This window comes from Catharus ustulatus, chromosome Z (assembly GCF_009819885.2).
Source record: "Catharus ustulatus isolate bCatUst1 chromosome Z, bCatUst1.pri.v2, whole genome shotgun sequence".
In the NCBI taxonomy this organism is placed as follows: Eukaryota; Metazoa; Chordata; class Aves; order Passeriformes; family Turdidae; genus Catharus; species Catharus ustulatus.
In genome coordinates, this window is record NC_046262.2 from 48,588,055 (window position 1) to 48,608,952 (window position 20,898).

General features: G+C 38.5%; 1 protein-coding gene across 8 annotated transcripts in view; it reads left to right on the top strand.

Annotated features, from left to right (window-relative positions):
- The window catches only part of TRPM3 (transient receptor potential cation channel subfamily M member 3), a 440,778-nt gene that overhangs the window by 338,592 nt on the left and 81,288 nt on the right, over positions 1 to 20,898 (top strand). For all 8 annotated transcript variants that reach the window (XR_006163147.1, XM_033084618.2, XM_033084619.2 and 5 more), the window contains exons 7-8: positions 1,570 to 1,744; positions 12,975 to 13,098. Coding sequence is in view for 7 of the 8 variants with exons in the window: in XM_033084618.2 (XP_032940509.1) it covers positions 1,570 to 1,744; positions 12,975 to 13,098 (299 nt within the window). In the remaining variant the exon portion in view is untranslated. The remainder of the gene's footprint in view (positions 1 to 1,569; positions 1,745 to 12,974; positions 13,099 to 20,898) is intronic.

The window sequence follows — 20,898 nt, forward strand, 5'->3', positions numbered from 1 at the left end:
TTAACATAAATAAACATCACACATTTTACTTAAGTTACATGACAGAAAAGGCACAGACTAACAGTAGATAGAGGCATAACAAGGAATGCTGAGAATCACTTCAGGAAATATAATCTTTCCTTCAAAATTGTTCAGGAAATGCCTAGAATACTTTCCTGTTAAATATACAAACAAGAGGGTTTTTTTCTTTCTTTCTTAATTTCATTTTCATTTCATTTTTAACAGTAATTCAAGTCCTTAAAATTATTGAAAATAATTTCATCTGTGATTATTTTTAGAGGGTCTAACCAGATTCAATATTCCAGCCTCACAGATTTACCTTTGCTTCTGAGAATTGAACTGTTTCTAAATGAAAACTTCATCAGACATAGTAACAGTTCTTACATGCTTTGGGCAGCTTTTTCCAAACCAGATATTGATAGTTAAGGATACTTTTTGTTTTCCAGTGAAATGTCAGAATTCTGTGCAGAATGCATATAGATTTTCTTAGAAAAAGCTACTTGAAAAGGAAAAAAAAATTTTCTGTCAGGAAAAAATACCAGTAGAAAATGTTCAACTTCTCCTATTGCCTGAGTCCTTTTGAGTGTCCTCAGTCTCAACTGGTCAAGAAGTGATCACCATAAAACCTTTTTCAGCTGTGTTAACACCAGCCTGGCACCAGGTTGCCTTTCTCTAAATCTACACAACTTTCCTGGCAGTCTGTGTTGCAACTTTTGCAGAGGGGTCCCATGTAATTACACCAAAGATGCATAAAATGAAGATCCCTCTCCTTTGGTTCAGATTAGTTGAGCTCTCCTTTGGTTCAGATTAGTTGAGCTCTCTTTGGAGCAGTGTCCCTGATGTGGGGGTCTGCAAATCAAGGAACATGCTGCAAAACTGGAGAGAATTCAGAGAAAATCTGTGACACTAACTAGAATTGAAAAACAATGGCAAGACAATATGCTTAGTTTATGAAGAGAGGGTTAAAGGGCTGCCCAGCTGCAACCTCAAAGTGGATACTATACAGCAGGGAAAATATCATAGAGGTAATTTTGAAACAGCAAGCAAAACCATTGGAAGATCCAATTATGGGAAGCTGACATCATGCAAAAGTTAGACTACAAGCAAGTTTCCAGTCTTGATTATGAACATGTGAGGAAGAACTGCAGTAGTTTCTTTATGATTTCAAAACAAGATTTGATCTTTAATAAAAAAAAATCATGGTCTATTTAAACATAACTTGTATTTGAAACAAGATAATTCTAGAAAATACTGGTTTGTGCAGTGAAACTGATGAGATGGCTGCACTGTCCTTAAAATACCTGATTAATTGAATGCAATTTCTCTCACATAAAACTGTACAGTCATATTGTGGTTATTTCAGTCTGATTATTTTTTTTCTCCTGTCTTCTGTTATGTTTTGTTTGCCTTGCTGGCTTTGCATTTTTTTTGTTGTTGTTGTTTCTTTTTCATTACCTTTATTTATTTGTTTGTTTTGTGTGTGTTTGTGGTTTTTTATTTGGTTGGTTGGTTGGCTGTTTTGTTTTGTGTTGTTTGGTTTGGTTTGTTTCTTTCTTTCTTTTGCTCCAGGAATTGGCCAAGGGGTTCCAGTGGTGGCCCTTATTGTGGAAGGAGGTCCCAATGTTATCTCCATTGTTCTGGAGTACCTGCGAGACACTCCCCCTGTTCCTGTCGTGATATGCGACGGCAGTGGCCGAGCATCTGACATCCTTGCCTTTGGTCACAAATACTCCGAGGAAGGAGGGTAAGTAATTTCATAGCATATGCTCTTTCTCTATGCACAGGTTAAATTCAGTGGTAAAGTAGAGCACAAGAAATTATTAACAATATTTTACACAAGCAACACCTACCCCACATGGCTGTTTCCACCATCCATATGGGTGAAATATTGAAGGTATTCAGAAACAAAACAAAACAAGCCTTAAAACAAGCCTCATCTCTGAGCCTTCTCTGCTTCAGGCTGGAGAGTCCCAGCTCCCTCAGCCTTTCCTCATATATGAGGTGATCCTGTCCCTTCATCATCTTAGTGTCCCTTTGCTGGGCACTCTCCAGTATGTGCATCCCTCTCTTCTACTGGGGAAGGCAGATTCAGGCACATGACTCCAGATATGTCCTCAAAAGTGGTAACGAGAGAGGAAGGATCACCTGCAGAGCCTACACACAGGCCATCTTCCAGATCATCAATGAGGCTGTTGAGCAGGACTGAACCCAGGACTGAAATATGCCACAAGTTGCTGACCTTCAACTGATCACAAACCTCTGATCCCAGCCTTTCTCCCAGTTTCAATTCACCTCACTGTCTCCTCCTCTATCCCATACTTCATCAACTCGCCTATGAGGATCTTATGGAAAACAGTGTCAAAGGCCTTAGAGAGGCCTGCATGGGGAATATTCACTCCTTGCCCTTCATCTACCAATCCCGTCACAAAGAAGGTGATCAGGTTGTCAAGCATGGCTACTCCTGATCATCTTCATCTCCTTCATGTGACTGGAATAAATGGTCCATTGCAGCCCCGCAGATCAAAGGGAAGTTCACTATCCTGTTGTTCCCTGGACCCTTCTTGGCCAGCTGTAAGACAGGAGTGACCATTGCTTTTCTCCAGTCCACAGACACTTCTTCCAGTTGTCCTGATTGTTTGAAGATTATGATTTTGCTATGACATCAGTCAGCTCCTCAAGCGTTTGCGATTACACACTGTCAGGATCCATGAACTGGTGAAGTTATTGTCTTCCGTTCCACCCTCTGGACTTTCCTCCCAGTGTCTGGGGCCGGAGACTGAAGAGGATACTCAGTACTTTAGCTTTTTCCATTTCTTATGTTACCAGGTCCCCTGCCCCATTCACTGAGTTTGGAAGAGGCAATTCCTGAATATTGACCATATTTCTAGGGCCGCTCTTCCCTCTAGTCTTACTGTAAGACCTTTGAAACAGATTTCCATAGCATAAAGTCTGTTCATCTCAAGACCAGCATCTTGGTACTTGTTTTTCCCTCTCCCTCCTCTCAGAATCTAAAGCTCCAGCAGCTCATGGTCACTGCGGCCAAGGTTGCCTTTGACCCTCAGATCCCAACAGAGAGTGCTTCTTTGCTGTATGATATCCAGCACAGCATCTCCCCTCATTTTCTGCTCTGGAAGTTCTTATCAATGCACTTCAGGAACTTCAGGATTGCTTGTGCCCTACTGTGTTCCTCCAGTAGGTATCACAGTGGTTAAAATGCTCTATAAGGATAAGGCCTGTACACATATGTCTTCTTCATCCACTCATGTTTTTGTGGAATTTACCACACAATTGCCCTAGTCTGGGAAAGGCTAAAGATAATACTCATCTTGTTGGGCTACTTCCAACAACACTGTTGTTTTCGCTAAGTACATAATCCTGTGCTTGATGGTACAGCTTCTCCAAGACCATAGACCTACAGGAAGAAAGGCCTTGTCTCCTGGCATCAAGAATGAGCACTGAAGCCTGGCACCTGAAGTGCTGCAGTGCTGCATCTACCATTGAAAACTCCATCTGCATCAAAGTCTCTACTCTGACTAGGGCAGATACTCCAGCCCTGGAGAAAATTATCTGTAGTGTGTCACCAGCGCAGCTGAGACTCTTTATGACAGAATAAATTAATCTGAGGATCCATTGTTTGCATCCTCTTGCAGAGGCTGCTGCACAGGCTTGGCCATACTCTTGGCTGGTTCTTGGATTGGCCTTTCCCAGGCACCAGTTAAGAAGTGCTTGGCCCTGCCTCAAAAGGGATCAGTTGCAAACAAGGCTACAGGCATCCTAGATCAAGAGTAGCAGCATGTTCATTAGAAAATGCTGAAGCTTTCTTGGTCCACAGCCTTGTGGCTGCCCTAACCTGTTCCTTACTTGACAACCACAAGCACCCTCAGAGGATTTCCAGGTGTTTGGCATCATGAACTTTGTTCTCTCAGAAGTTCCCAAAGCAGAACTCAGTCTGAAGCCCAGAGTAGCAAAAAACAAAGAGAAGATTTAACAATTTTAGAAAAAAACATAAAAGTGGAAGCAAAAATCCCACAGATTCTTGTAACTAAGAGCTGTTTCATTGTTTTTTGCCAAAGTAGCTGCAGTAATCTTACAGTCGGGATTCCCTGGGACTCATTTTTGTGTGTGTTGGGGTTTGTGGGGGTATATGTATTCACACACACAGTAAGCAAATAATAGAATATAAATCTGTAAACATTGAGCTCTAGACCAAGCAATATTATGTGTTTTAGCAGTAAATGCCATCCTGAAGCCACTCAAACTTAAACTGCTACTGGGAAAAAGATAGTTTTCCACAAATACTTAAATCCATTTTATATTCAGGTTCATGCTTAGTCCAGCACTCCATCTGTGATACATATGAACATGCCAGGTTTCACTGAATCTTTGAGAAGTTGTTTCTTTGTTTTCAGTGACCTCACTGATAGCACTTCACGTAACCTTACTCAAATATGTTTTTCCATTTATTTACTATGTATATCTGCCACATTGTTTGTCATCTGATGTCATCATAAAAAAAATACAGGAGGAGAATGAATTAATTTACTTCAATATATGAATGTGATTTATATGAAAGACTTTTTACCTGCAGTGACAAGACAAGGGGCAATGATTTTAAACGGAAAGAGGGTAGCTTCAGACTGGACATAAGTAAGACATTCTTTACTGTGAGTCTGTTGAGGTGCTGGCACAGGCTGCCCAGAGTAGCTGTGGATACCCTATCCCTGGAATTGTTCCTGGGCATGCTGGATGGAGCTCTGAGCAACCTGATTCAGTGAGATGTGTCCCTGCCCATGACAGGGACATTGGAACTGGATGATCTTTAAAGATCTCTTCCAAACCAGACCATTACATGATTCTGTGACTTTATGGTGCTGTGGTTCTATTTCATCATCACAAACTCCTGCCTGTAGAAAAGGCAAGTTATAGTATCAGTAGAGGCAGAAGAAGCAATTTCTTACATGGGACTCTCATATCAGGCTTTGTGAAAGGTATTATTCTGTCTTACGATGGGTCTTCTTATTGTGGGGATCCCTTTCCAGATTATTTCCTGAAATATTATCAACCAACAAAATTGCTCTTTTTTTTTCTGTTCACTTTGCACTAAGTAGAATGCACAAATTATGAAATTTCTAAACTAGATAGTGGAAATTTCTGTGTGTTCATCCTAGTTCAGAAAATATCAGTCTGGTATGAAGTGATATTTTTAATAATACTGAAGTAAAACACCGATATAATTATATTCATAAAACACCAATATCATTATATTAATAAAAATTTTTTATCCAAATACATTAGAGTTCAGCTACAGATTAGATCCTTTTTTCCCCTCTCTAACCAATGTTTGAATAGTGCTTTGCACTATGAGGAGAATACCAAATAATTCCCATGTTAACTGAATTCAGCTAGCAGCTTTTTCTTTTGGATAGAGTCTAAGTAGGCTATACAAAACTCTGTTTATTAAACTCTAAATCAACATAATACGTCTGAATGGCATGAAAAAGTTAAATCTACAGTCCACTGTGCAATCAGACTATCAAGTCAAAATCCTGTTTTAATTCTGGCTGCCTGTCAGAAACAAGGTGTTCTGTGAGACACAGCACATCTTCCAGCTGCTGTGGACTAGGTACCTGATTTAAATCATTCAACAGTTACATCATTAATGGCAGAAACAAGCTCACTTCCATGTTTATATTACTGCGCTGGTTTTGCACAATCTTAAATTCTAACTCATGGCAGCCCAGCAATTCTACACATAAAAACGTGTGCATATGTCTACTTTAACCCTGCTGTGAGTTCTGTGAGCTTTTAAGTTAATTTGGAAGTTTCTTTTCTATGGGGAGAGTAACTATGTCTGGAGATGAAGGAGAACAATTACATCTCTCTACTTGAGAGAGTATTATGCCAATCCATCCATTTTAAGAAATCCCTTAATGTGTTGAACAGTGGTCTATGTGCCCAATAGGTCCTTTTGTAATGGCTTTCAAAGAATTGTGTTGTGCCAGCCTTCTCTCCTTGTTAATATTCTTCCTGGAACATTCGACATAGCAGAAGAATAAATGATTTCTTGTATTAATGAATGTACAGTACCCCTTTACAATGTCAATGCCTGTGCATCTTTGAAAAGACAGGAGACAAGCTTCAATCTGACTTTTTAAGGCCCAGTTGTAGGCTTTCCTCTTGACAAGGCAGACATTTCCCTCCCATAGGACAGTCTTTGGGTAGACATTTTCCCTGTGGGTGGTTTCAGCATTATGAGTGTCAGATGTGCAGAACAAACACAGGGGAGGGTTTAAGTTTATTAGGATTTTAATATCACACACTAAATTTTGCCTTCATCTGGAAAAGCCTGGAAGAGAGTTTTGAGAATGCAATAGGTAGCTACATTTCAGTACAAATTAATGAAATTCTCAGAAGCAATTTAGTAGAGCTGAGTAAATTCCTCGTACCATTTACACTTTAATGACAAGCAAGCTATGTCCACAGTATAACTTAAATAAGAAGGTATCTTAAATGCAAATTCCCCTTGTCATAAATTGGAAGAATTAATTGGTTGCTTTTCACTATTGGTCTTGATTTAAAGGTCAGGTTTTCCAGGCTTTGAAGCACTTATTTTTTCTTTTACTTGAAAACACGGTGAGCAGCATTGAGCGATGAGAATATAAGAGCAATCATAAACATGTAAATTTAGTCCTTACTAAGCCCTAAGTGAATATCTTTGTTGGCAGTATACTCTCCTCCACATAAAGCTGGAGTATTTTGGATTGTATCCTCAAGGATGGATGCCTTTTCATTTCAGTGACTTGCCTAAAAGCAAAAGCTGAAAGTAAAACAACTGCGAAGTGTAACTTTATAGGAATATTTTCAAGCTTTTAATTCTCAAAAGTTTATTTTATTATTAAATACCAAATTTAAAGGAAGATAAATGAAACACTAGGTTAAAATTATGTCACTTCTTAGAAAAATATTTCCTTAGAAATGAGAAATTAGTTGCAGTATTAGAGTGCAGTCTCCAAGTTGAATTTATAGTTCATTAACTACTCTATCAGTACTATTCCTGCAAACATGAGGCCCTAAGAGTTCAATTTAATACCTTAAAAATGTACTTCTTGCCTAATGTTCACAAGAAAATATCAAACATTCTCTGTGCTTTAAATAAGCATACTCACATGAGAATCATTAAAGATTGCCTTTGGACTGATCCTTCTCTGGATGCATAGTTTTTAGGATTCAGATCGGAAGATTACTTAAATCTCTTTTTGCTGTTAGGCAGAATGGAGGAATTCTTCACTTTCAGCAAAAGGGATCATGGTGTGTGATATGGGTCTTCAGTATCCTTCATGGTGTCCACCACATCATAGGGAATCATGGATCCAAATCATGTCTGAATTAATATGTAAAATTATTATCACATTGCAATTTTTTCTGTCATTATAGCATTATCTCTTGTAACAAAGTGCTTTGCAAATCAAATCCTGGATAGAAGAAGGTCAATTTGGGTGGGTCAGTGGATTCATCTCTCTTTTGGTAAGGAAACAATCATTCACTGTAGTCAGGGAAAAATTATGTAGAACAACTACTAGTTGTTCTAGTGAAGGTCTGCAGTGTAGCTGATTCTTCCTAATAGCCCACAGAAATCACTCCTGAATATTTGAATATAATTTAGGAATAATTGCTTTTTTTCTTTTCTCATAACAATGATATGCAAAATGTCTGGATTTGAAAATGTGTGAGAAATTCAGCCAATTCCACAAATTTGCACAAGTGTATCTTATTTGTAATTCCAGTGGAAGAAAATATAAGCAGAGCCTCTGGTCATGTTTCTTACACATGGCATGATTGTCTAGAGTGCAAAACATAACTGAAACAAAAAATCCCCCTAAGCTTCCTATAATGAAGGGCAGGGAACAATTTTCATATCCCACTGATATTTTATGGATATATTTACTTTATCTTGGGAAAAAATAGTTCACAAATTAAAAGTTAGAAACAGACTAATATGCAAGTGAAGTATATTATTTAAAGACATTTCAAAGCATTTTGAGAACAATATATTTTAAAATTATGATGAAATTGCACTTTGATAGTGGGCTAGAGCATCATCTTTGTAACTATCTAGCATGTTGTATGATCCAATACTAAAAATCTTTGAAGAAAAAGAAAGCTAAACAACTTAGATGGTGGACTGCAGGTGAGCTCTTTCTCCAATGATCACTACAAAATCATATTCCATGAGTTTGAAAGTGAGTGAAATGTCTCTGATATCCTCAAATACTAGGCATAGTTTGAAAAACATTCTTTCTGAGGAGGGAGTAGGCCAAAATTTTGTCATCTGTCTTCTGCATCAGCCACAGCAATGAAGAAAGTTTTGCTTCATGGTTTAATCATCCTATATATCTTGGGCGTAAACTAAGTATTGCCTTTTTTACTTTGTCAGTCCAGGTTTTTGAAGTGGCATCTCCTGATTGATCCTAAACAGTGAATCTTAGGAACATGGAATAGTTTTGATTGGAAGGCATTTTTAGAGGTCATCTAATGTGACTCCCCTGCCCTGGGCAAGTTCATCTTCAAGTCGATCAGGTTGTTCAGAGCCCTCTCTGGCCTGACCCTGAATGTTGCCCAGAATGGGGCACTACCAGCTCTCTGGGACACCTCTTTCACCATTTTGTCACCTACATTGTAAATATCTTTTTATTTATATCTGATGTAAATCAACACTCTTTTAGTTTTGAAAACATTATTCCTTGCTCTATTGCAGCACGCCCTGCTACAAAGTCTGTCCCCATCTTTCTTACAGGCACCCTGTAAGTGCTCAAAGGCTTTAATAAGGTTTTCTCAGAGTCTTCTTTTCTCCAGGCTGAACATTCCCAATTCTCAGCCTTACAGAAGAGGTGCTCCAGTCCTCTGACCAACAGCATGGCCTCCTCTGGACCTGCTCCAGTAGGTCCATGTCCATTTGTGTGCTGGGAACCCCAAAGCAGGATGCAGCACTGCAGTGCAGTCTCACCAGAGCAGAGCTGAGCAGAGGGGCACTATCCTCATCCTTGCCCCACTGCCCACGCTGCTTGGGATGCAGCTCAGGACACGGTGGTTCTTCCGGGCTGTGAGTGCAGGCTGTCAGCTCTTGTCCAGCCCTTCACACACCAGGCCCCCAAGTCCTTCTCCAGAGGGCTGTTTCTGATCTGTTCATCCCTCAGCCCATGTTGCTTTTGAGTTGGTTACCCCAACTCAGGTGCCCTTTACACTTGGCCTTGGTGAGTTGTCGAGTACTTCAGCCTTTTCTTTGTACATTATTGCCAGTTTGCAAGCCTTTTGGCTTGGGTGAATGCTTTCTTCAACCTTCCTTTTCTCACTGACATGCCTGTAGAAACCCTTCCTGTTATTCTTGTGTCCCTCGCCAAGTTCAGCTTCTTCTTTGTCATGGCTTTCCTCACCACATCCTACTTATCTGGGCCGTGTCCCTGAGCTCTGCCCAGGTTACCTGTGCTTTTTTCATTGATGGCGGATTTTCTGCTTTTTGTTTTAGTTTAACCAGTAGGTCTCCACTCATCCATGGTGGCCTCTTGCCTTCCTTGCCCTATTTCTTTCACCTGGGGATGACTCATTCTTGTGCTTTATGGAAAGTGTCCCTAGAGATCTGCCAGATCTGTTCTGCTCCATGAGGGAAGTTTCCCAAGGGCAGTTCTGCTGCCTGGAGAGCAGTTTCCCAGGAGGTCCTATTGACCAACTCCTTAAGCCCATGCAAGGGGTTTTTTTTCTTAAAAGTCGAGATCCCAACTTTTTTTGGAAAGCCATTCAGTTCAGTTCTGATAATCTGATGTGTCAAAACTAATCACAGAATGACTAGGTTGGAAGAGACTTAAAGAGCATGAAATCCAACCCATGCCCTAACCTAGATCATGGCACCAAGTGCCACATCCAGTCTTTTTTTAAACACATCCAGGGATGGTGGTGATTCCACCATCTCCCCAGGGAGACAATTCCAACACTTCTTAATCACTCTTTCTGTAAAAAATTTTTTCCTGATATCCAACCTTTATTTCCCTTGGCAAAGCTTAAGGTTGGCATCTTCTAAAAACAAACAAAAAACCAACCAAAACATACCCACATACTCTTAGGCAGCAATTATGAGTAAATTTTCGTTCTGAAAACTAATGTAAATGTAAATGTATATAACTCTACTTTAGATGACAGGTTTTTGATATGAGGTACCTAAATTCCATCAGGAATCCAGAACCTCTGGGAAAGAAAAACAAAAGCTGAAACACCTGGACTGGTAGGATTATGGGCATGTCTTATGTACTTTGGGAATGAAAAACAGTTTCAAACTACATGAGGAGGGAAAAAAAAGAACAGGTTACACTGTTGTTTTGTAGTACATTTTGTTTGGGCAGGAGCAGGGTTTTTTCCATGCTAAGTAAGCGGAATTCAGAGAATCATGCCATCAAAATGCCCCAAAAAGGATTTTATTGACATGTTACAAAATATTTTTAGGACTGAAACCTACTAGAAAGAAGATAAAAATGCTGTCTTTTTCTGACATTATTCAGTCTGTTCTGACTTTGATGGTAGTCATAACTGTAGTGTTTCAGTCAGGCAAAGTGGGTATATCTCTTTTTCCCTGAAATCTAAAACTAAGAATCTATGATTTAAAAAAGCATGTGTTCAAAGTGTGTATGTAAGAAATGTGGTAGTGTTTGCAAAGGAGATAAGTCATCACCCCACTGTAAGTCTCAGTTGTTTTGCTCACAGTACTCTGTGAAATCACTTGTTTAACGCAAATTGCATTTGGTGTCCGCATCATAGATTTAGCCTTTGCTAGCATGGAATAGTTTGTGTTTGTGCCAGCTGGGTTAGATAATTGGGAAGTTTGATTTGATACCTTCTAACTTTTATAGACTCTTAAGGAATGAAAGTGATTCTTGGTATGACATTTCAGTGCACACAAAGGTATGATTACTGTACTGGAAAGATTGCTATTATAGTTTGTGTTTCTGATTATAATCTCTGCAAGTTTTTGATCTCGCTAAGACATTGAATAGGATTGATGTAGGTTTGCAGACCAAGGAGATGTTAAAGAAAAACATTTTAGTGGGGGTAGACAACTGTGTAAATCAAATTATGACTACAGGAAGTTTCTGAGCAACAGTACTTCAACAGATGTTTCACCCTGTTGCTAGGGAAGCACTTGATTTTTTGGGTATTTTAAATTCCATGTCTTTCACATGAAGTTTAATTTACATGCTGCTTAAACTAATGCTATTATACAGTTTCTGAAAGCTTTAATTCAAGAAAGAAAAGTGATGGTTGCTCAGGACACAGTTCTGCTTTCACTCAATGCAGCTTTCTCTTGCTTTCTGTGTTTGTTAGCCTGAAAGAGAGACAATTTCAGAAATGACATTTCAGATTTGGATTCCACACATTTTTATAAAGAAAATTAGATTATTATGAGAAAGTGGGATGGTTTACATTCCAGTAACTTTGTAAATGTTTTCAGAAATTTTTAATTTGAGAATCTTCCAAGTCCATGTATTTTTCATATAATTTTCATACTCTTTCATATATTTCACTTTCATATAGTTTCCAAAGGAAATAAGATATTTATATGAATCTCTTTAGCTTCTCCAGGTGATATTTTTAGGAAACTTGTTCATTGTGAATAACCTCTTTTTTCTTTCTTTGTTTGAAGGATGGAAAATTGCATAGATCTGATCCATTTATAAATACAGTGAAACCACCATTTTTTAAAAATTTGATTAAGGGTAATTTCCAACACCATTTGTGCAAAAGCCTAAATCAGAATTTAAGTCATAGATGACCTACTAATCTGCAACTCAAAGTATATTAGTGCTTGTCCGGGTATCAGTCTTTGCAAACTGATTCTCGTTAGCACGGGGTCCTACATTTCTACCTGTATTCTTGACATCTTGTTTCTTGTCCCCATGTGCTTGTAATATCCTTCCTCCTGTACAGGAGGTCAGGGTATCTCTCTTATAATTCCCACACAGCAAGAGGTTGAAGGACTAAATAATTTTTTATCTTCTGTCCTGAAATACAACACATGAAGAGTCTCTGATTTTCACTTCTATGTGATGACTTATCCCATAGAATATTCCAATTTAGCTAATTTGAAACATTGAGTTATAATTGACAAAACTGCTGTAGAGGAGAAGCATCAAAGGATAGACTTTTTAAATTAAAGCCTGCTATTTTGTAATTTTGACATTGAGAACAGAAATGTTCACCCAGAAAAGTCCTGAGGAATAGGGTTTTTGCTCTGAAGAGGTAGGGTTCAATTATTGTATTTCATGTACTATTACTGTTTATCTCGACTATTGGGCCATTTGTTGCAAGTACTGACCTTAGCAGTGAGGAGGAATACAAAATGGGTTCTATTGAGCTCCCAGAAGATCAAGATGCCTAAAACCAATTTGCTTTTTTTGTGTGGAGTGAGGAACAAAGAAGTTTATTTGCTTGTGAGTTTATTTGCTTGTGTACCATCAGTAGGTTGAGTTGACATACTCAACTCAAAACCACTGACAACATAAATGTTCCCAGCTTCATAAAACTGACTATGAGTTGAATTTTTCTAACTCACTGATAGAACGGAGTCTTCAGCTCACTTCAAAGTGTTGGACTCCCTCAAATTCAGACTGTCAGTGTGGTTCTTGTTTTTGTTAGGAAATCTCACAGAGCTGATAGGTTGAATGACCTTCTGTCATGCAATGTGTGGGAACTGATATGAAAACTTTGTAGATGCAGGGCCTCAGCACAATCAACATATTTTCCTAGAATAGTGTTTTCCAATTTATCTCTTATGGTTTCAGCAATTCCTGATCTTGAAAGCTGCCCAAAACAACCTTCAGTGATCTGTTGACTCTTATTTTTTTACCTTTGTCCCTGAAAATAATTGAAATTAAGTTACAGGTTTCCCTCATGTCTGTTTTCTTACTTAATCTTTTCTTTTTGAATTTCAGACTTATCAACGAGTCTTTGAGGGACCAGTTGCTAGTTACCATCCAGAAGACTTTCACATACACCCGAACCCAGGCACAGCACCTCTTCATTATCCTCATGGAGTGCATGAAGAAGAAGGAGCTGGTATGTTGAGTTCAATGCATTGTTTTGATCAGGTCTTTCATGTGCCTTTTGGAAGGTATCATAAATCTGATCTCTGTTGTCCAGATTCTAAAGTGATGTCATGCTGACTTTTCTTTACTCAGTATTTTTGCATTTAAAGTGATTAATGCAAGAGATCTGTTCCCTTTTGCAAATTCCTCTACTTTTCCTTTGACAGTATAGAATCCAGCTAGTAGGGTGTGAATATTACTATTTTTCAGTCATCCTCAGGCATATCATGAGTAAATTCTACCTCATGCAACTACAGAAAACAGAAGACATAATTATGCATCTGTCCCTGGGATTGTATTTTAAAGATGCTGTAGAGTTCCAGAAGTATCACAAGGGATTCTAACTTACTATGGAGAATAGTGACATGAAAGGAAAGCAGCTTGTCTCTGAGGCTTGTGTTCTGCAATGCCAAGGCTATCCCTTGAACTCATGCTTGTATTCTCTTGAAGAGCACAAAATCTTTCAATAGCTTCTTGGAGAACAATGAAGCTGCTTTTGCAGAAAAAAAGCACATTGAAAAAGTTGCCATTCATTTCTGGAGGCTTTTATTTGTCACAAACTGACTGGACAGACATGCTTCAATTTTATAATTTTATCTTTCTTCTAAGGTTTGGGTTTGGTTCACATCACAGCCTCGGGGAACTCCAGGTTTATGATAGTGCCCTAAAATGAATTTGCTGTAACATTTCTGATGAGTGATTAGCAGAGTGAATTTTTTAGGGTAACAACATTAATTATTTTGTGGCCATTTCAATGGCATGAGTAGGAGTAGTAGGAGAAGAAGTAGTGGTGGTAGTAGCAGAAGTAGTAGTAGTAGTAGTCGTAATAATAGTAGTAATAATAATAGCACCTACTTGTAAGCCACTGTTCTGCATATAGACATAAAAAACATACTTATAGACAGAAGATAAGAGAAAAGAATGAGGGAGAGATGGAGGAAAGGAGACAGGAGCACAAAAGGAAGAAAAAGGAAGGAATGATGGATAGAAAGCAGAGGCAGACATTGAATTATCTGGATTAGAAAAATGCAGTTCTTGCTTATTCCAGATGTCTAAATCCAGAGCAGATTTTCAAACTTTGAACAAATGCTGCTACTGAAAAATAACTGTGGAGATTTTGTCAGCAGTATTCACATTAAGATTTTTAATCCAAGGAAGGTTGTGCATTTGTAACAAGTTTCTCTGCAGATATTCAAAGTCTGTCGCCACTGACATCCTCTATCTACTAATGTGAAGAGCTGTTAGTCAGGAGATGGTGTGCCCAAAATTATGTATTCTGAATTTGAATTTTTACACTAGCCTAACCATAAATGAAGATAATACACTACAACAGTTGTTTCTGTCTACTACCTAAGTTGTACTCAACTAATTCTAACATTGGTATGCTAGAAATATTTTATGTCTGAGGTGTGGTTGCTAGGCTAATCGTGTCCTGTAAAACTCACAACCTCCTTTATGTATGCAAAAGAAAGGTGGTGCTCATGGTGCTGAGGGAGAGGAAATGGGTGACCTTGGGTTGTGAGCTGGGTCACTCCCAGGAGTGAGGGATGACTTCGTTGGTCCTACAAAGCCAGATGCTTCATATTGACACATCTGTCTCAGTTTTTGTCCTTCCTCAAGCCTGACCCTCTGATTTGGTTGTACTTAATGCAAAACACTGCTTGGTGAACTGACCATCATTAGTCTGATCAACCCATCAAAAACAGAAGGAAGATGCAACAGATTGTCTCAGAGAGCTCAGAGCAGCAGCTACATTGATCATGGCTATTTTCTCTCTGTTCGTGGTCAGTGTGCCTGCCTCTCTGATTTTGTGGCTGCTGGATTGATAGAGAACAAAGTTGACAGTGCAGGAGAGGCTTGTCTTATTTCTGTGTGCCACTAAATAATTGAGTGCACACAGGATACAGGCAGGAAGATGCTCATAAAGTACATCAATACAGCTGAATCACAGATGAGGAGAATGAAAATAAAATGCAAGTAACAAATGCAAGGAACAAAAAGGTTTCTTGGAAATAATTGTTCCTTCCCTACCTGCTCAAAATGTGCGAAAAGTCTGGCACCAGTTATATAAATCTGACGCAAGTGTAGTAGCCAGGGGAAAAGCATAATCGTAGAAAAAATTATCCCTTTTCTCAGATCATGAAATTTTTCAAGTTCTGAAATTTTGGATTTCATTCTTAAATCATAGTGTCTAAATTGTGTGCCCGGGAAGCATAATTATTTTTACGTAATTATATAAATACTAAAAAATAATTCTTCTTATGTGTAGTGCTCCATTTACTTGGTTAAGTTTAAATTTTTCATTGAATAAAGTCTGAAACACTCAGGATGAATGATAAAGTGAGGCCCTAGAAGAAGAGTGATCTAGGTGTGTTAGATTTGTAAGACATAGCAATTTTCACTTCTCAATTCAATGAATAATTTTTTATGAAATTACATACAGAGTTTTGTTCAGAAATATATTTGGACCAAGGTGCTTAATGAGGACTATGCTATCAAAATCTATTTAAAATTAAGTAGACTACATGTGTCTGTGTACATATAGCTGTAGATTACAAGGGTAGGATAGTATTTGATAGATTATTTAGGGAGATTCTCTATTGTCACATTTACATGGAATTCTTTTTAAAAGTTTATGCGAAGACCTAATTTATGCTAAAGTAGGAACATGAGGGCTCACCAAAGCTAAGTAGCCAGGAAGCAGGCTAGGAGACTTCACTTTCAGGCCATCCCTGAAAAACACATTGTGTTGGATAATAGCTCAGAAGTCCATTTTCAGCTTTCAAAGGAGTATTTACTTCTGTCTCAATAAACAAATTAGTGTCAGTATTTTCCCTTAAAGACTGTAAATCTGGTGTCTGAGTTTTCTGACAAATACAGGCTACTCTACACTTCTGGGAACACTTCATTTTGCAGCTTGGACTGGCATGTTGCTGGAGTGCTTTTTTTTGCAAATCATGATGTGAATTTCTCAGAAACCAGACTGTGTTTTCCAGTAAGCTGCATGGGTCTCTCTGTGGAGCTTCATTGGGCAGCCACTGGGAAAGGCCACTTTGGCAAGCCAGAAAGGTCTGTGTCCTTGAAAACAACCACACCTGTGGCACTTACAGATGTTTGTCATAATGCTAATTATTCCAAAATTGTGTTTTGAGAGTGAATGCACCTAATCTTTTATCTATTGAATAGAAAATGGAAATTGTTGTGAATCGGGATAGGTCCAATAAAAGCACCTCAGTTATAAAACGTGGCACATTAACTCCAGCAGTAAAGTGTTTACCACCCTCTGGTTAAGTTTGTTTTCTTATTTCTACCTTGGCCATTTTCTGCTTAATTTGTTTCCTTGAATATATGAAGTCTCAGTGACTACATTAAGCAAACTGATAGTGTCATTGCCTGCTACTGCATTACAGGAAGGAATTGCAGAACAAAGAGAGTGTGGTCAGTGGGCATGGGTTTGTGTGCATCCATTCATTCATGGAACACATTCCCAAAAAGAGGCAAGAGATATAATTTGATTCATTTCCTGCTAAAAGAAAAAAAATAAAAACCCATCTCTAGCTCATGTCAGCAAGTAATAGATATTTTCTTCTTGCATCTCCAGTTCCCCGTTGTTCCACGCAGTGTGTGGCTGCTGTGGCAATCAGGATGGCTGCTCAGGGGGATTGTAAACTTACTTCAGCTTTGTGCTGCTGATGTGTGTGGCAGTAGATAGCTCCAGGTGACTTAATGTGTAACTTGCAGCTCTGGTGCTGTCAGGATGAAAAAATGTGCTACAGTAACTGAGTGCATTGAGCTGAGATCAAGACAACCTGCATCATGCAGGTGCTTGCTATTTATTATGCTTTTATTTCAAAAAGAGGTGGATCCCAGTTTTCCCAAAATACACAGTGCATGAGAGGGCTCCCTTGCAAGGGTGGTATTCAAATCCTGGTATTTCATCATCAGTGTAGGGTTTTGACTCTTCTCAATGGTTACTTACACAAAGTACTGGGAAAATGTTGAGTCATTGTCATGTCCTGGTCCACTCGGAAAAGGGTGCTTGATTTACTCTGAGCAGTACATGGGAAAAAAAACAAAATTCTTGGGAGGTTCAATATCAAACTTTTACTTGCAGACTTTAGAACATTAAGGTAGAATAAGATACTTGGCAAATTTTAAAATGTAGCAGTTTTAGTTAGAAATTCAACAGTATAAAAGCATAAAAATTAACACTGTAGAAAATGTATAAGGGAAAAAAAAATTAAAAAATAAAATTTTAAAAAAATATTAGAAAGGTGGATCATCACCTGTGGATCCAGTGACGAGATTTGATTGTTGCAATTTCTGTATCTGCTGGTCGAAGCCATGATCACAGTCTTGATCTGCTGGGGCCGGGGAAGCCAGTGAAATGCGAAGTCCAGTGGGTTAATAGCACACTCGGCTCATCAGGAATGCTCAGGTACCTCCCCTGGAGGGGGGAGTTTTACACAGATGTGTAATACTGTGGGTGATGGTACATGGTGTTACAGCTGCCTCTTAATTCAGTGTAGCTGAGTCAGTTCTCAGAAAGGATGAGTACCTTCAGGCTACGAGGGAAGCTGAGCCACTTGTGTAAGGATATTGGCATGACAAAAAGGATTATCCCACCTGGCAGGATTTGCCTGCTTCCAGACTCTTCCCTTGTCGTGTTCACCACCCAGCCTAGTGCCCAGAGGTGAGCCTACCCATTCCTTGGAGCATCAGCAGCGTTTGCTTTTTGTTTTTGCTCGACTGTTTGAGTCACCACCATTCTGCTGTCCCATGGTGATTTAGCAGGTCTTTTCTGTATGGAACATAAATAAGGCTTTTTGTTCTTTGATGGCTTCACACCTGGGTGACTGAAAAGGTTACTCTAGCAAACCCATCCATGGTTCTGGCAGAGTTCATACAGGGAAGAATTTGACTTGATCATATACTAGCTGCAAAAATCTTTGTGCTTTTCAGGTGGACGTGCAAACTCAGTGAATTCTTGTGCTAATTAAATACTGGCTGCAACTGTTTATTAGCATACACTTTGAATTAAGTATTAGCTAAATCAGATGTACTTTTAAGGATTTACTAGTATGTTGTCATTTGGTTTCTTTGGCCCTTCCCAGTTGGAAGTTCATTTAGGTCTGTTTTGTTCAAGAAATTTTTCTTCAAAAACAATAAAATCATTTCAGTTAATATTTTTTAATGCTGTTGTCCTTTTTTCTCTTAGAGAGGAAGCTGAAGAGGGCTTGGTGTCTTCTCGAAGAGTAAAAGTCAACTGTAGTTTTTGCAGCATAGTTGCTGTCAGCAGCTTATAATTTGGGAGTAGGAATATGGAGCAGGAAAGCATTATGTGACTGCTGGTCTGCTGGTTGCTAAAACAGCTCTTGTTTTTCCCATGGAAACACTCTGTGAGATTTCCAGTGTAAAGTGGAAGACAATTTGTCCTCTGTGTCCAAACTGATATGCCAATGCACTTCAGCATTGACTGTGAAACTAGCAATTTTGGAGAAGCTTAAACCTCCTATCCAGTCCATACAAATCAATAGGATTAATCTAGTACTTAGGTTCTACCTCTGTAAGTGTTAAGACAATGAGCAGTGGTTTTTAATTCTGCAAACCCCAACTGATTTATTTTTTGGTAAAGAACTAAGACCATATTTTGTGTTTTCAGCTGCCAAGAAGCCAGATGAAGTTAGCTGAAGTTAGTCATTGACTCCACAGAGAACAAAAATCAAATCTTAGGAGTAGTTTTTTCATTTCAGTAATTCAGAAAACAGCTTTCACAAGAAAAAGCTATATTTTAAAAAAAAACCAAAACAAAGCATCCAACAACAAAAAACCACCCCAAACCAAAAATCCTAAGACAGCTGTTGTATTACACCAAACCCTGGAAAAGCTTTTGATCATACCATCTGCTTTTCAGCTACTGTCAGACAAGGTAGGGCATCTGCTAATAAAAACTACAAAAATGTCAGACCTACCACAGGAGCAGAAGTGTTAAATTTAGGTATGGGGTCCATCCTGAATTTCTGCTGTGCCATCTTCACATCTGGAACATGTCTGCAAAGGCCGATATTCTTTTTGGTTTTTGTTTGCAAATACTTTTTGTTTTATTTGGTGGATATCGTATAGCCATCTGATAGATACTAATGCAACTCACTATCAATCTTTTCACTTCCTGTCTTCCTACATATTTTGTGGTTAAAATTGCAGCTGCAGAAATAAAATTTAGGATGTTTCTTTTCCCTCTAAAAATATAAGCATGTGAAAATATTCATTACCCCATTTCCACTATTAACAGTAATACAGGGAATGCATACTGAATTGTAATATAGCGCTGTAAATTTTTTGGATAAGGAAATTGAAGGAAAAGCAGTACTTAGTGTCACAGCAAAATTCCACACTAGACAATAAAAACCAATTTTTGCAATTAGGGAATTGGAAGGGTTCAATGCAGTTTATATACTCCATGATAATGTTAGAAATCTTTCTTACTGCCGGGTTCTGTTGTGTCTCAGAAGTCATCATTTCTCTTCTCTTTCTTAGAAAATAAAATTATCCTCTCTGTGGCTTCACATGGGGCGCAGAGACCCATTCATTACTGCTGCAATTTCTCAGTCAGAGATGAGAAGTTCACTGTATGAGATGCAGAGTTTCTGTGGATAAAGCAGGAACTGCAAATTTACAGGAATATCTCATATTAAGAGAACTGCCTTTTCCAAGTGTTGCCTATTTAGTCTCACCAGCAAACCAGCTAAGAAAGTAGTCTTTGTGGCTATTTTTGTCGCTTGGTCTCTGCATGTTGTCATGACACTGCCAACCTCAATACAGAATAGCCATAAATCTCCATCATCTATAGCAAGCAATCTGGGCATCCGTGTCCCATTAGAATATTTGAAAACTATTGCAAAGGAAGACTAGAAACTGAAGTTGAACATGGAGTAACAGTCCCCAGCATCAATACTGTTGCCACCCAATCAACTCACAATACTTCCGTCTAAGGTCAGCATTTTCAGTTCAGATTAGAAGACTTATATGTGCATGTAAGTCTTGCAGACAATATTTTTTTAGGGCTATGACTTGTATGACACAATTTTTCAGAATATTCAGCAATGGGAATGACCAACTGAATTCTTCTTTTCTTTAGATTAACATAATATCCATCTCAGTGATGAACTTTCTCCATAATTTGTGACTTTAATGTTTCAGAAGAATATCTATTATGTCAGTGCCTTGCCAATATCTCCAAGAACTCTCTCTATAGTAGAAGAGCTACAGGAAGTGGATTACATTACGCTTCCTCCACATTTCTTGTCTGAATCAGGGTGATGGAAGACCTTGGATTATACCAATGCGTGAACGGAAATTAGTATCTCCATAGTTAAAACCATTACTTTTTTTTGGCTGATCTTAACAAGTTTCTGCTAAGTCTACATGAAATCACATCTCTGCTTCAAAGTCCATGATGTGCACAGCCCAGAGTTTTAAAGGACAGTGTCTGACTTGTGTTAACCTGCTTATATAGTTTGTGACCTATGATTTTATATCTACAAATTTAATCACTGGGACTATTAATTCAGGCAGTGAAATGTCTTAATGTACCAGTATGAAACCTGTTGTGTAGGGGAACGCAAATGGGTTTACTACCAGAATGTTTTGGTCATTTATTCCACTGAAAAATATGCATATTCTATTCTAAAATCTTGGTAGTACTGTAAGACTTATACTGTATGTGCACATCATAAAATACTTTTTTTTAAAAATGGGACAAAGCTGTGAG